The 15,332-nt window shown below is 40.1% G+C and overlaps 2 protein-coding genes across 3 annotated transcripts; one reads left to right on the top strand and one right to left on the bottom strand.

Moving 5' to 3' along the window:
• Positions 1-1,451: 1,451 nt before the first annotated feature.
• On the top strand, positions 1,452-3,631 carry LOC115678950 (bidirectional sugar transporter SWEET5). The gene is made up of 6 exons (XM_030602467.2): positions 1,452-1,671; positions 2,174-2,210; positions 2,340-2,556; positions 2,679-2,840; positions 2,936-3,055; positions 3,287-3,631. The coding sequence occupies exons 1-6, from the start codon at positions 1,629-1,631 to the stop codon at positions 3,413-3,415; spliced, it is 708 nt and encodes a 235-aa protein (XP_030458327.1). The 5' UTR covers positions 1,452-1,628; the 3' UTR covers positions 3,416-3,631.
• A 130-nt stretch (positions 3,632-3,761) lies between these two features.
• Positions 3,762-7,714, bottom strand: LOC115678913 (serine/threonine-protein kinase STY13-like). 2 transcript variants are annotated; one of them, XM_030602413.2, is made up of 6 exons: positions 7,051-7,708; positions 6,237-6,358; positions 5,186-5,382; positions 4,917-5,091; positions 4,476-4,610; positions 3,762-4,353 (listed from the first exon to the last, which is right to left on the bottom strand). In XM_030602413.2, the coding sequence occupies exons 1-6, from the start codon at positions 7,388-7,390 to the stop codon at positions 4,147-4,149; spliced, it is 1,176 nt and encodes a 391-aa protein (XP_030458273.1). In that variant the 5' UTR covers positions 7,391-7,708; the 3' UTR covers positions 3,762-4,146. The 2 variants fall into 2 exon arrangements, with proteins under 2 accessions (XP_030458273.1, XP_030458272.1); XM_030602412.2 differs by lacking the exon at positions 4,476-4,610 and having other exon boundaries at positions 7,051-7,714.
• Between the last annotated feature and the right edge of the window lie 7,618 nt (positions 7,715-15,332).

The raw sequence follows: 15,332 nt of genomic DNA, 5'->3' as shown, positions 1-15,332 counted from the left end.
ATTGATCAATACAGTCTTAACTAGTTGAAAATTGCATGCGTTACACCGATTTGAAATTTGACTCGCTATTATTTGATTAAATATGATCATATTTTTCTTTGTTTATATAGTATTATTAAAAAAATCAACTATATAAAAGTTCTGCATTACAAATAATTTATACTAATTATCAATCAACCAACAAAAATGTAGTAGGACCAATGAATTTTTTTTTTTTGGAGGAGCTCATCCTGAATTATATGTTATCTATTTGAAAGTTTCTTTAGTTTCTATTCAAATTTGAAATACTCTCGATTGTTTTTCCTAAATCTACGAAACTGTTTGATCTGATAAGACTTTTGTGGTGAGCGTTTATGTGAAGGAATGAGTGTAATACAGTAAGCAATAGTTGAATCAGTAAGTACTTTTTCATACAAACTTTAAGGATATGATTATTTAAGCTTTGGGTTAATATCACGAAAAATCTCATATTGGTATATTTATGATAAATTTACCCCAAACTAATTTTTTTGACTATCAAAAACCCCAAACTGGTACATTTGTGACAAATTTACCCTTCGTTTAATTGAATTAATACTACGAAAAATCACAAACTGATACTCCTGTGATAAATGAAGGGTAAAACCCCAAACCGGTACATTCGTCAACTGCCACGTGTCATCCAACTCACATATTTGACGGTAAAATTTAACGGAAACTAACGGAGGATAGAATTGTCACAAGCGTACCAGTTTGGGGTTTTTAATAGTCAAAAAATTAGTTTGGGGTAAATTTGTCATGGATGTACCAGTTTGGGGTTTTTCGTGATATTAATCCTCAAGCTTTTGTAATACATGAATTCTAAATTGCAAAGTAAATGCATAAGTTTATTTTTAAATTAAAAACAGAATTAAACGTCATCCAATTACAATTTTTGTTACTTTGGGACTTAGATAGAAACCCCATATAAAAAATAATCTCAATTGGTGGGTGACCATGGTATCAAATTTCATCCAAATTAATAATCTTTCCAAGCTCATATTATTAAGTGAAGAATCAAGCTTTTTATCTGATGTGTCTGGATGGTTGGTTCAAATCAATGTTAAGGAAAGTGAAAAGGGATGGAGCTTTCCGATGATGTGGCCCAACCGCGAATCGCCATTTCATCAACAAAAAAAACCGAAATTTAAAACCTAGATCTTTCAGCCAATTTGCATACGCACAATGCAAACTGAAGAAACTACATTGCCGTTCTATTTTGACACGTACCTGGCACTTTGCATGCACTACATGCAGAGAGCGAGCGAAAACGTCGCCGATCCTCTCAAGCCAAAACTCTTCATCCGTTCGAAAAAGTCGCGGGAAGTTTGTCGGTTTCCTTTTTCCCCATGCCATGCCTATGTCAATGTCCAAATTTAGAATGTCCGCAGTTTTTTTGGCATTCCAATGTGTACATATAAATCATCCGGAACTGCAAACACTTGCGCAGTCTGCTTGAGACCAGGGAACGGGAAGACAGAGTTCTTAATCACCGAGAAAACCCCGAATCGCCGATTTTGAATCCGCAGCGACCGGAGATTAGGCAGCATCATTCGCTCTCTCTTCCTCCTCTGGATCTCTTTGCTCTTCGTCCTTGAGAACCTGCGAAAATGGTGGACACCGAGACGGCCAGAACGATCATAGGCATTATCGGTGAGTTCTCGAAGATCCGGCAATGCACGACCTCTCTATTTGCTTGCGTCGTCCATGTAAGATCTTCTCGCCGACTTGCATTGGCTCTTGTGACCTAGTGATATGATCAATTCAGGATCAAGATGAACCTGAATATGTGGATAGAGCTGCTCTGCTAACAATGCATGGGAACCATTTTTCGAAGCCCCTCCTCATTTGTAAATAAATTATGTTGATTCACGCACCTGAACAACGTACAATACAAAGGTGAAGAACAAAGATCCTAATCCATGAAAAATCCATATATAATCGAATAACTGTTTTGAATAAATTATCGTGCAAAGTGATCATTGAACTGTCAAATTATATGTGTGAAAAATCCTTAAGCGACCGAAGGATTACATAATGAAATGAAGCAGAGTATGTTTGGAGAAGCGTTAATAACTAATCAAATATATAATAAATAGTGAAATGCCAATATTATGACCATGGATCTCAATATTTTGATTCAACCCTTTTGCAGGAAATGTCGTCTCCTTCGGTTTATTCCTGTCTCCCATGTAAGTTAGCTCGGCAACTTCTACTCCTCTCATAAGTTACCAACGAAAGTCTGGTTTGTCTTGCTTATTTTGATCAAAGGATTAACAGTAGAATTCGATTTGCTTTGCATCATGGATGGATCTCATCAGCCCGACATTCGTCACGATATGGAAGCAAAAATCGGTGGCGGGATTCAAGCCGGATCCCTATGTAGCGACGGTACTCAACTGTGCGATGTGGATGTTCTACGGCATGCCCTTTGTCCATCCGGACAGCATTCTTGTCGTCACAATCAACGGTTTCGGTTTTTGTCTCGAGCTCTTCTACATTGCGATATTTTTCACGTACTCTCCATGGAACAAACGTGTAAGTTTTTGAAGTTTTTGAAACACCTAAATTGTCTAAGAAGATGAGAGTGCTTGTCCTATATTCATTTTGCAGCTTCGGTAGTCTGATTTGTTTTTCGTGCTTTTGTCACCATTTCGCAGCGGAACATCTTACTTGCGCTTCTCGTTGAACTGATCTTCATGGCTGCAGTAGTTGTGATCGCCGTGTTGACTCTCCATACCACAGGCAAGAGGTCTATACTAGTTGGAATGTTGTGTATCATCTTCAACATAGCGATGTACACTTCGCCATTGACAATCATGGTACGTCGACTATTTGGATTTTCTCGGAAACTAATAAGTTGCTGATCAACAGCCAAGAAAACGGCAATGAATTTCCTTCTTTTTGGTATTGGCAGCGCCGAGTCATCCAGACAAAAAGTGTCAGGTACATGCCCTTCTATCTGTCACTCGCCAACTTCTTCAACGGCATCATCTGGGCTATCTATGCGCTCCTCAAATTTGATCCCTACGTCCTGGTAAAGTCTTGAAACATGCAAATCGAAACTTCTTTTTCGGTCGCATATAACTTGCTTCATCCAAATCTTTCCAGTATAATCACGTTCTTCCGTACTAGCTTTAAGGAAATAGAGAGTGAAAGCGTACGATTTTTCAGTTCAATAACTGAAACTGCCAGGAGGATGAAGCTTGCTTTTTATAGACATCTTTTGGGCATTTGGTTTTGTAAGTGTGTCCATACATTTTTGCAGGTGCCGAATGGTTTGGGAGCCTTGTCTGGTCTGGTGCAGCTGATTCTCTATGCAACATACTACAGAACCACCAACTGGGACGGGCCGGAGGGGAAACCCACGTCCCAGGTTGAACTTTCCGGTGCTTAAGATATAGTGCTTAAGATAGAGACACTAAACAGAAGCGGTGTCCTCTGCTCCTCAAGATTCAGTTCTTTTTTTTAACCCTAGTACTTAATTTGCATGAGTACGATGTTTGGCATGAATGGTTGTTGTAAAAAACTAATCGACGTACTTCCAGCCAAACGGCAAATAGCAGAATGGAAACACAGGAATGCCCGGCATACATCAGCAATTTGTCTAGAACATATGCTGCACTCCATCAGTTAGATGCTTACAGACCAAACGAAAGGTCACAGAACATCTGTCTCCTGTATGTTCGGCCGAGCAGGTTCTCCGCTCAATGATGTAGATGTTCTTGGGAGCAAAAACAGAATGGTAGTCTTAAAATTGTTCTTTATTAACAGAAAGTGAAGCGTAGTCATACAGTACAGGTGGCCGACCCAGTCTTTCCAAGCTGCGTATGTCAAAAATAGTACACAGTTTTGTGAAATCCCGAAAGCTTCTAAAACTGACGTGCAAAAGAGGAATAGAAGAACAAATAATTAGAAAATGAAGCTTTACACCAATCAAGAAGGAAATATGCAGTGGCACGCACTCTCCTTGATCTATATTGACGAACTGCCATCCCTATTCTTCTGATAATTCCCCCGCCCTATTTCTCGGCTGTAGATACAGTAAGCAAATACCTTCCCCCTAGAGGTCGATAGCGCTATTTATAGTCTTTGAAAATTAAAGCAATAATGATACCAACTAATTCCTCAAGGTCCGCGATACCTACGGAAGCAAAGACAACCCTGTGACTGATCGACAGGAATCATGCCACCCCCTTTCGATGTGTCAATAGCCTCGAGCAAAGAGACAACCTCATCCATCTCTGGACGTTTGTCTGGATTAGCATCCCAGCATCGTTTCATCACATTTGCAAGAGAATTCGGGCAGCATCTCGGAATATCAGGTCTCAGGTTCTGTTGCACATATAGTTACCAAAAAGAGGATTAGAAATCAGAGACAACAACTTCCCAGTAGCAGCAGAATTACTTCTCACTATCTGCCACTCATAATACAAGAGATAGAACCGAAACATTACCTGGCGCACCACGGCTGAAGTCATTTCTGAGAAACTAAGGTCAGGGTACGGCATGTCGCAACAATATGTTTCCCATAGGCAGATGCCGAAACTGTAGACATCGCATTTTCTATTATATGGGTTTCCATTTAGTACCTGCACCCAGTTTTGTTGAGTCGCCTATTATTATTCTGTAGCAAAACTGCCTTTTACTTTTGGTCCTTCTACTTCATGTTTTCGGTTACTTAAAATGATGAAACACCAACTCATCACTCCAATTTAGCTACATATGCTGCAAGCTGAAAAGAAGAAACGATAGAAACAGGAACAAGAAGAGGGGGAAAAAAGGATTCCCATGGCCTTACTGGATGGTACTATGCAATTTTCAAACTCCAAAGTGTGAACGGATCGAAAATTGCTACAACTTATCAGGAAATAAAAAACCAGAAATTGCTATAGTACCTCAGGAGCCATATAACCCAATGTCCCAGTCTCTCCAGTCATGTCATTGGGATTTGAAGCTTCAACACGAGCCACCCCGAAGTCTGCAATCTTCAAAGTACGTGTTTTGTCCAATAGCATGTTCTCTGTCTTCACATCTCTATGGACAATCTTCTGCGAGTGGAGGTAACTCAAGCTGCAATAGTTAGAATAAAAATTAACTTAAGCATTTAGGGATGCTGAAATCTACGGAGCGCCCAATTAAAAGCACATAGCGTTTTATTATATACCCTCTGGCGAGATCAAGTGCAAGCTGGACAACCACCTTGAATGCTAGTTTCCTTCTCCTGTTCTTGATGAGGTAAGACTTGAGAGCTCCCCCAGGAAGATATTCTACAACAACACAGCATATATTCCGGGGCATACTGATTGGACCATTGTCAGTTTGTATTTGTAGATCTGATGAGCCCATTGTTGCCCCAATGAACTGAAAAGGAGAGACGAGACTGAAATTTAGAACCTGTAGAAATAACTTCTTGTGTACAAGCAAAGAAGGACAATGCTAAAGTTCTTGCACATCCTATTTTGTCATTTAACATTCTGCTTGAAAATACTTCCAAAAGCATTCTTGAGTTAGTTAGGAAGAGAAACAAAGATATAATATAACACCATAAACCACACTGCAGCTTTGGAGAATGCTGAGAAGATGGATATACGTAGCAAGTGAATATTACCAATTAACATGGAGATTATAAGTTCCAGAGAACTCTATTAAGTAAGAAAAAAAAATTATATGATGATAACACAAACCGGTAGGTCAAAGTTTGGCAAAAGATCTATAAAACACATTAATATCCATCCATCTCAACCACCTTTTTCAGTAGACATTTCAGTCATAGCCGTTTTGCTATTCCCTCTATCATTCTGCTTACATGGCGCTTGACAAACATGACTCACCCGTAGTCCAGTCTTCTCCCATGACACATAAAAATGGCAAATTTGTCGACCAAGTATACTTTTACATGTTTACGATGCTTAAGGAAAACTAATGAAACTTGTTAATGTAACCAGCCTTTAGAGAATACAGTGATTGACACCAGGGGAAGTTTGAGTTTCTCCTACTGTAACACTCACAGTCGGCAGATAGTACACACCAAAGCTGGCTAGCCGCCATTCTCCATTATCAATTCTTCCATAAAACACAATGACAGAAGTCATGCAGCATAAGGTGGTCCCTACACAAGCTAATTGTGCAGGCACAGAAATGCATACCCAGGCTCTGCATACCATGATGGTCAAGGAAAAAGCATAGTGAGAGAAAGCAATATGGTGAAGCATAACCTTGGTAACATTAGGATGGTCGAGCTTGTGCCACACTGCAACTTCTTGGGTAAAAGCAGCCCTCAGTGAAGCGATTTCAGCTTCGGTCCTCTGTCCCTCTTCACCCCAGTCAAGAAGTTTAACTATCAAAAGACATACTAGGTCAGTGAGGCAAAGCAAACAAAATTTACTGAGCTAGGCAGAGGCAAATCACCAACAGAAATCACACCAACGCCACGATCGCATGTGAGTTAGCTAGATTTAAGGGAATTGAGCGAATAATTTACTAAAAGGCGTTCCATATACTGATGATAAGGCGAACAAACCATTCCCCAGATGATCAGCATGGCCACTGGATCAGTATGAATCACGGTGCAAACATCAAAGCCAATACATCATCCAGATCACGGCTAATATAGACATATATCACTGTGGACATTCAATCCAATTCCTTCCTTCAACTCACCGTTTTATTAAGTGCCACAAAAGGTCAGTTTTCAGTGTGTCAAGAACATCGCATATCCTCTTGCTGCTTAGACATAAAGGGTAGTATCCTAAAGTACAAAATACGAGTGGCAGGGAGGACCAAGTAAAATCCATTCATTTCTAGACCCGATAAGCTATTCAAGAAGGGAAAAATGAAAAGGAAGATCTCATCTAAAAATGACCTTCGAGAGACCCAACATCAGCTGTTATTATAAACTATATGAGACATCGAGAATGGAAAAATAATAACGAAAACGATTCTGGGCACCAGAATCGCAGATTGAAGCGCATTCCCGCGATCAAGAAACCGGCGGGGGCGGGAAACCGCACGGACCGGCCGTTGACTCACCGGCGACATCCTGGCCGTCGTAGACCCCGCGGTGGACGGTGCCGAAGGTGCCGCGCGCAATGACGGACTTGATGAGCAGCTTGGCCGGGTCAATCTCCCACTCCTGCCTCTCCTCCCTCCTCGGCTTCGGCAGCGACAGGCTGGCGACCAGGGCAGCGCCCCCGTTCCCGCTCGCCGCCTCCTCACCCCCTCCCCCTCCTCCCCCTCCCCCGCCTACCCCTTCGGCCGCCTTCTTGCTCTTGTCCATGGTCGCGGCCCTGGTGAACCTCTCCAGCTGCTCGTCGATGCTCTTCAGATCAATCTGATCCGCCCTCACATACCCTTCACCGCTCTCCTTCATCTTTCCCCACTCTCCCCCTCCACTCAAACCCAACAACAACAAGGGCCCCCCCACTCCTCCTCTCCTGCTCCTCCACCCTCTTCCTCCCTTTCTTGGATGTGGGTGGCGGCGATCTTGACCAAAACCTGGGATTTCTTGAAGATGGGGAGGAGTGTTGTGTCCAGTCCAATCATTCAACAGCGGCACATGGAGTTGTTGCTTCCTTGCCTTGCCTTGCCTTTGCCTGTGGAGACGGAAGAAGATGGGGGAGCGCTTTGCTTTCTTGGAAATCTTGATCCTACCATCATCATCTTTCTTGGGCAGTCGTATTTATATGCTTTGACTTTATGGTGCAGTGCGCTTCTCCCTAAGTGGGGCGCATTTATTTAGTAGATATGGTTAAAAAATATATATATATTCGATTTTTATGGAAAGCCCGACTTTGGTAATTCGTATTATTTTATTGAAAAAAAAATGCGGTAAAAAACAGAATCTGTTAATTGATTTTTAAATTTTTCTTGTGAAATGTCATTGAGGAAGGGAGCAGTTATCCCAGGATTTAGGGAGCTTCGTGACACTTTGGGGAAGCTCTTGTTTGGATCCCCTTTCAAGATCTTTAAAAAATTAGGACAATTGTTTAAGAAATCCCAAGTTTATACTACAGCAGAAAATTCGATCGTAAACTTTATATAATCTGGCTAATTTAATTCTAAATCTTTTGACAATTTTTCAATGTAATTTTTCCGGTCAATTTGAACCTTCACGTCAGCGATTTCTGTTCAATATTGGCCGAAATGATTATATTAAAAAATTGTCAAAAGGTTTAGGAGTAAATTGACCAGATTAGAAAATTTAAGACCGAATTGATCGTCGTATAATAGATTTATGACTTTCTGGATATTTAAAAAAAAATAAAAAAATCTCGAGTCATTCGGCAGTCAAATAATCACTCAAGCTTCAAAAACATTCATAAAAAAAAACCCGTGTAACATCATTACTTTAAAATTGTAATGCTAGAGGCATCGAAATTTTGCACCTGGAGATAATTGAACGGCTAGTAAAAATTATAGAGCCTAAGGCAAGATTGTCAACTTCATTTGATTCACCGTTAGATAAGTGATACATATATTTCGCATAGCAAATAACTTTAGTACATTTAGCATTGCCCGTCGATTATAGTTCTATTGCCCAAAATTGGTAAAAAGCATTCATACCAATTTCGAAAATAAATTTTCCCCAAAAACTTAATTGCAGCCAAAAAGTGTACCTAAATAATTCCAAACATCTAAAATGGGGAAAGTAAAGATTTTCTATGTTTTTGAGAGAATATTCCTAATAAAAGAAGATATCCTATGCGGATAGAGCTGCCATTAAAGTTGTTTATGTTTTATGAGCAAAGCTAACATAGAAAGAAGGCTAAGTCCAAAATATTGTTCCGTATATGCTTCTTTGGTCACTAATTCTTGCGTAAGCTTGTAGCACACTCATGGAGTCCAATTCAAGAACATATACATTGACATACATCATTTTCATTCTCGACAATTAATTTATTATTTATATTTAGGGATGATGACACGGATGGTCCCTAAACTTTGGCCTAATGTGCAATGTGATCCTTGAACTTTTAATTTGTTCAAAATGATTCTTGAATTTTAGCCCAATGTGTAATGTAGTTCACAAACTTTTAATTTGTTCAATGTGGTCCCTGGATTTTTTATACATATTCAATTTAGTCCCTGAACTATGTGAAAATGTTCAGTAATGTCCTTCCATTAAGTTAAGTTCAGAAACAACATTGAACATTTTCATATAGTTCAAGGACTAAATTGAACATGTACGGAAAGTCCATAAATCACATTGAACAAACTAAATATTCAAGGACCATATTGCACATCAAGCTAAAGTTCATGGATCACTTCAACAAATTAAAAGTTTATGGACTATATTACACATTGGACTAAAGTTCAGTGACCATTTGTGTCATTTTTCCTTATAAGTATTCCATGCTGCTTGACAAACCGTTTTTCTCTGAAAAACTCAAGCTATCAAAAGCATGTCGACGGTGTATCCATAGCAGATTACTTAACACTTCCCTCGCTTATAAGCCGATTCTTACACGCGCAAGTCAAGTTGTAGACGGAACCACATTCACGAGATTATCGATCAATTAGGAAGACAAAAAGACAGTAATTGATATGGTAAAAAAGAGGCAAAAATCGAGTGTTGATGATAGGGGACACAAGATTACACAATTTCAGCTGCTTGATCTTCAAGCAAAGCTAAATTCATTACTATTGTCTCCTAGTCTTCGTCAAGTTTCACCTCCTAACCACGGCTATTGTCACGGTGCTGATCATTTTGGCGTGAGGTTTGCGACACGTTAAAGAGAGTGCGCAATCAAAATCTTCATTATTGACTTCTTTTTTTGTTGCCAAAAGTCCACCCGAGATAGGTAATATTCCAAACGTATCAAATACCGACTAATCTTCTGAATCAAGTAGCAAAACTCACGTAAATTTCTTTGAAATTAATAATCACTCCGAGGCGTGAGGAAAATCGAACGCGTCGCCCCGAGTCTAATCGGGACAGACATATTGATTCTTAAATTCAACCTCTAAATCAATCTCGCTAGGTTAGATCGAGCAGTTTATGGCTCCGCAATGATCGAGATATTCGAAAAAGTAATTCATTTTAACACTTCAAACTTATTCGTGGGCGACGAAATATTTCGAAACGTCACTATTCCATTAAATAGTAATATTTTTCTTGATCCAGCGAGACTCGGTGAGTGATCCATTTCAGCTCGGCGGTTCTGATGTATAGCGTGGTGAACACGGCGCAATATAAAATCACGTCTTCTTGGACGAGCGAGCAAATAGTTTTAATATCAGATCACAAGCGTGCTCACCCTCTCTCCGCTCGGCATCGAGGTCGACATCACCTCGTTCGTGCAAAATCTCTTACGAACCGGTTCATGTGCCCCGACAGTTAACTACTAGCCAGTACATATCGAGAACGACGGATCATTTTGATCTTAGCGAAAGATTTGCTAGGTGCGCGGATAGCTTCGAACGCCCAATCGGCAGAAGAAGAGATGACAACCATAACCAATTTCAATCGGGGCCGTTTGACTATGAAACCATAGGGAGCTACGAGCAACTCAACAAGTGGCAAAACGTCACTTTCTCGAAAGGTAAAGTCAGAGCAGAAGTCCCTTGGGTTTGCCTAAGGGGAGAAGCCTTCTCTTCCTCCGGCATCTCCATCTCCATCACATCAGAGGAGCCAAAGAGGGAGTGAGTTGCCTTTTCCGGGGAAGTAGACATCCTAATCAAGTAAACCGCCTTTTTTTTGTTTCTTTACTTTCATTTTCAAATTACAATTACTTGAATAACCTTGGGAGTTTAGTAGAAACATATTGCCCCATCAATCTCAATGTTTCGCCTCTATATTTGACAAGAAAGAAATCACCGAAAAAGTTCTAGATCTATTGCACGCGTGCCAATTCAATTTTAAACCCTTTTAATTGTGTCAATTGAGTCCTAAACATTTTCACGTTTGCCAATTGAGTCTATCCAATCAGTTTTAGCCGAAAATCGCTAACATGGATGTTAGCACCGGCCGTCCTAGGCGCTGATGTAGATATTTTGGCTGCTTATCTAACTATACATCGAAGAGAATGGGACTTAAGCCAGTTAAAGAAAATCAACAGTGAAGGTAACCCAACCTATGTGATTGACAATCTAGTGAATTAGGTTCATATGGGTAATAACAAGTCACTTGTTGATCTAGTGATGCAATATTAAAAATTTCTATCCCTCCTAAGGTGAAAATTGTGCAAGATTGCAATGAAAAAAGAGGTTGAGTTAAGCTCTTAACGAATTCTATAGCCATTATTAGTGGTGTATGAATTTGCTGAGTACACTTAATGGAATCACCTATATAAGTGTGGAGTGGGGCCACTCCTATAAAAATTATTAACGATAACCTCTAGAGTACTTATGAATAAACCAAGCAAGCACACAACCTATTAGCGCAAAACCGCGTTGAACAACATGTGATTGGTGAAAATTACAATTCACAAAAAAAATTCTTAGCTCATAGAAGTTTCAAATTTCAACAATAATTTTCTGAATTATATTTCATTCTTTCTAAGACTAGTTCATAGCCTAACAAGCACTAGTTCCAATGCATTACACTCCAATAACCCAGGATTATTTTTTTTTTTGCTTTTCAAATTTTTTTTGAAATATATGAAGGATTGTTGGATATTTTAGCAATTTTGAAATGTTTGAAAGTAATGGCTTTGATAGTAGCTATGACCACCATGAAAGCCGTCATTTGTAATGGTTTTGCTACGATTTTCTAATGGCTTTCTAATGGTTTTACAAGAGCTTTGTAACGTTTGATTAATTTCTTTATAAACTCTTCATTATTTTATAATGGCTATGTAACGGTTATCTTCTTCAATAATTACCAATTAATTTATGACGATTTTTTAACGGCTATCTCTTTCATTTTGAATATAAAATCAAAACTTCAAACCACAATCCAAAAAAAAAGATAGTGACTTAAAAGAGCATTTATTTTCCTTCTCATAATTTTTTTCTTTCTTTCATGGGTTATACACGTAACATTGTTTCTCTTCCTTCTATTATTCTATACGGAATAAAGAAAAATGTATGTTGTCTCTTGGGAGGATGACCGCTAGAACTTATCACACCGAGTTTCGTACTCCGATTGGCGGAATTATTCTTAAGAACGGTACTTGCACGCGTCAGACAATTGATTTTATTTTCTCATCTTTTTCAATAAGATTTCCAGCGATTCTTATTTCTCCATATCATCTAATATTTGTCCAACAGAAAACACATTTTTCCTCGCTAAACTTGTCAATAAACCTCACGTTCGCCGCTCCACCTGTGCACGCGACATTTGACAGCCGCCTCGTCGATTCATTCATTCACTCATTCACGTCACGTAAAGTCCTCCCCTTGCAAAACCGATTATTCAAGAACATAAGAAAGATAATTTTGATTCAATGCTGATTTTTCTCGTGCAATTATGTAGGAAGAGATGAGGTCGTCGAGTTAGCTTTTACATGGGGCTAGGTGTCTTTTGAGGTGGGTAGCATATCAATGTGACCGGAGGGAAGCATTGCCAAAATTTGGTAAAACGAAAGAAAACGAAAGGGTTTCTTCAAGAACGTGCAAAGGGGATAAACATCGACCCACTACGGCAATTACGACATTCCTAGGGGGGCCTACCTCGGCCCATCGAGGTCACGATCTCTTGGTCAATTACTACCACCGCCACTGGTTTAGGGCAAGGAGATCACTCGAATTCCACCAGGAATACTACGTAGATTCACGCTTTGGACATCGAAGGATCGCACGTGGTTGGAAATTCATGAGCTTTGAATTGACAATATTGTGCATGGCATAGGTTTAGATCATGTATTGGAGAGACTTCACGAATGATCGCAATTCATCTTGCCATTGCGTGTTTTCCTATGTTGACCCTAAGTTCAGAAATTTGGTTTCATTGACAGCGGCTTTTCGTGAAACTTTGACAGAAAAGAGTGTAACGTCGAAACTAGCATGTTTTGTAAGTTGTAATATAGAAATTGTATGAAAGCTCGTTCTTTGTTCATGGAATTCGATATCGGTCCGGCTGTTTTCGCGGCATGTGATTGACTTGATCTGAAAAATTCAAGAATGTTTAAACAAGTTTGACTTCTGTATGCAAGAGACCCAATTGGAATTAACAGAAGCATATGTTTGCACAAACTGGGGCACTAAGGTTGACTGAGCCAGATGGGCTAAGATGCCTTTTGGGCCTGCTTTTGAGCCATTACCAAGAGTAAGTATGTGGGCTTCAGTTCTGAATTTGCTACATGGGATCGTACGTTGTCCATGTCCAGCCCATCATCGTGATTGGTTTTACCTTCTGTCGCGAAAATTGTCAAAAAAGGGGAAAAATATCAAAACAGTTTTAAACATATTGCAATTATCCTAATTCAATCCTAATTTTTTTTTGTATTTGTGTCAATTCAGTCCATTGGGCTAATTTTGGCCTGCTAGCACTAAAGTGGACGCCGGCCGGCACCGGCCATCCAGCCAACGCTGACATGACATTTTTAAAATATTTTTAATTATTTTATTCAAAAATATTTATTAAATTTTTTATTTTTCCCTTTTTTTCCTTTTCTTTCCCTTTCTCTTTTTTTTTTTTTCCTTTCTTCATCTTCAACCTTTGGCCGGTCGCCGGTTCCGGCAACCGGTAGAGGCAGGGCTTGGCGAGGTCGGCAGGGGCGAGGTGAGCCTCACCCAACCACTGCTGACCTTGCTAGCAACAACGAGGACGAGCCTTGCCATGGTTGGTGAAGGCTTGACCTCACCAGATCTAGCGAGGCTCTCCGTCGTTCATGAGGTTGATAGGCGAGGCTCGACCTCGCGGGCGTAGGCCTCGCCAACCACTGCTAGTGGCCGGCGAGGATGAGCCTCGGCTTGGCTGGGCAAGGCTTGACCTCGCCAACGGCTGGTGGGGCCGACCTCGCCAGCGGCTGGTGGGGCCGACCTCGCTGGTCCCTGTGCCTCTGCTGGGTTTGGCAACTGGCCAAAGGTTGGAGATGAAGAAAGGAAAAAAAAAAAAAAAGAAAGGGAAAGAAAAGAAAAAAAAAGGGAAAAAGAGAAGAGAAAAAAAATTAATAAAATTTTCGAAAAAAATATTTAAAAATATTTTTAAAATGCCACGTCAGCGTTGGCCGGATGGCCAACGTCCACATTGGCGTCGGCCGGCCAAAATTGGTCAAATGAACTGAATTGACACAAATACAAAAGGTTTATGACTGAATTTGCATAAAAAAAAAGGTTTAAGACTAAATATTAAGTTTAGAACTGTTTTAGTAATTTTCTCGTCAAAAAGCCCTAAACATATTGCATTTTGTTAATTCAGTTTTGAACCTTTTAATTGTGTCAATTGAATTATAAACATTTTCACGTTTTGCCAATTGAATCCATCCGGTCAAATTTTGGCCAAAAATCGTTGTTATGGATGCCGGCCGTCCTACGTGTCTCCGCCAGCTAGTGCTAACATAGATAATTTTTAATAATATTTTGATATTTTTTCTTTTTTCCTTTTCTTTCTTTTTTTTTTTTTTCTTTTTTGCCCTTCTTCCCAGGCCTCGCTGGCCTCTGGCGAATCTCCCCCCACCGGCCAATGGCAAGGCTCGACCTCGCCAAATATGGGCATGGTCGAGAACCTTACCGAGCGACAGTGAGGATCAACCTCGCCGTGTCCGGCGACCGGCTAGATGAAGAAGGGGAGGAAAAGAAAAGGAAAAAGAAAAGAAAAATATAAATAAAATTTTGAAAAATATTTAAAATTGTCCACGTCAGCGCCGGTGACGCCACGTAGGACGGCCAGTGTCCACATCAGTGATTTTCGGCCAAAATTGATAAAACGTGAAAATAATTACGACTCAATTAACATAATTAAAAGTTGTAATAAGTTTAGAACTCTCTAAACAACTTTTCCGTCCTACCTTATGTCTAGTCAATGGACGGTTAGCCCAGTCATCGGCAGTAGTCTTGCGTTTACACTGAGGAATGCACAGTCGATCAGACAATGATCTCAGGAGCTTTCATCAGTTGATGAAGATGTGATGATGCCATGCTTTGCTTCTTAGAAAGGGAATTAGCGACGACGGCGAAGCTTGGGTCAGGAGTTCACATTTCAGATCCCTTGGGATACAACTCCAATTGACCATGAGAAAACGTATTTTGATTCATTGGGACTTTTCAATGCTCTTAGACTACGCCATCTGCGCGTTTTCTCTTCTCGTTCCAGTTTGAAATCACACGGTCGCTGGTTCGGTCTAATGAGAAAAACCATGAACATTCGGGAATCGGTCCGCACGATGCATGGGTGTATGTGTGAGGATCCGAGCGGAATTTCCTTTCTT

This window comes from Syzygium oleosum, unplaced genomic scaffold (genome assembly GCF_021117445.2).
Source record: "Syzygium oleosum isolate NSW1041296 unplaced genomic scaffold, Sole_v2.1 Sole_v2.17, whole genome shotgun sequence".
Classification (NCBI taxonomy): domain Eukaryota; kingdom Viridiplantae; phylum Streptophyta; class Magnoliopsida; order Myrtales; family Myrtaceae; genus Syzygium; species Syzygium oleosum.
The sequence above is the reverse complement of the archived record's forward strand: the minus strand, read 5'-3'. Positions and strand labels throughout refer to the sequence as shown.

Bases quoted from the DNA above. Each gene is read 5' to 3' on its own strand.
- LOC115678950 (XM_030602467.2), top strand. From the start codon at position 1,629: ATGGTGGACACCGAGACGGCCAGAACGATCATAGGCATTATCG. The intron at 1,672-2,173 runs GTGAGTTCTCGA...ACCCTTTTGCAG, and splicing joins AACGATCATAGGCATTATCG to GAAATGTCGTCTCCTTCGGT. The intron at 2,841-2,935 runs GTACGTCGACTA...TGGTATTGGCAG, and splicing joins CTTCGCCATTGACAATCATG to CGCCGAGTCATCCAGACAAA.
- LOC115678913 (XM_030602413.2), bottom strand. From the start codon at position 7,390: ATGAAGGAGAGCGGTGAAGGGTATGTGAGGGCGGATCAGATTGATCTG. The intron at 5,383-6,236 runs GTTATGCTTCAC...TCTCCTTTTCAG, and splicing joins ACCATCCTAATGTTACCAAG to TTCATTGGGGCAACAATGGG. The intron at 4,611-4,916 runs GTACTATAGCAA...AACTGGGTGCAG, and splicing joins TGGGTTATATGGCTCCTGAG to GTACTAAATGGAAACCCATA.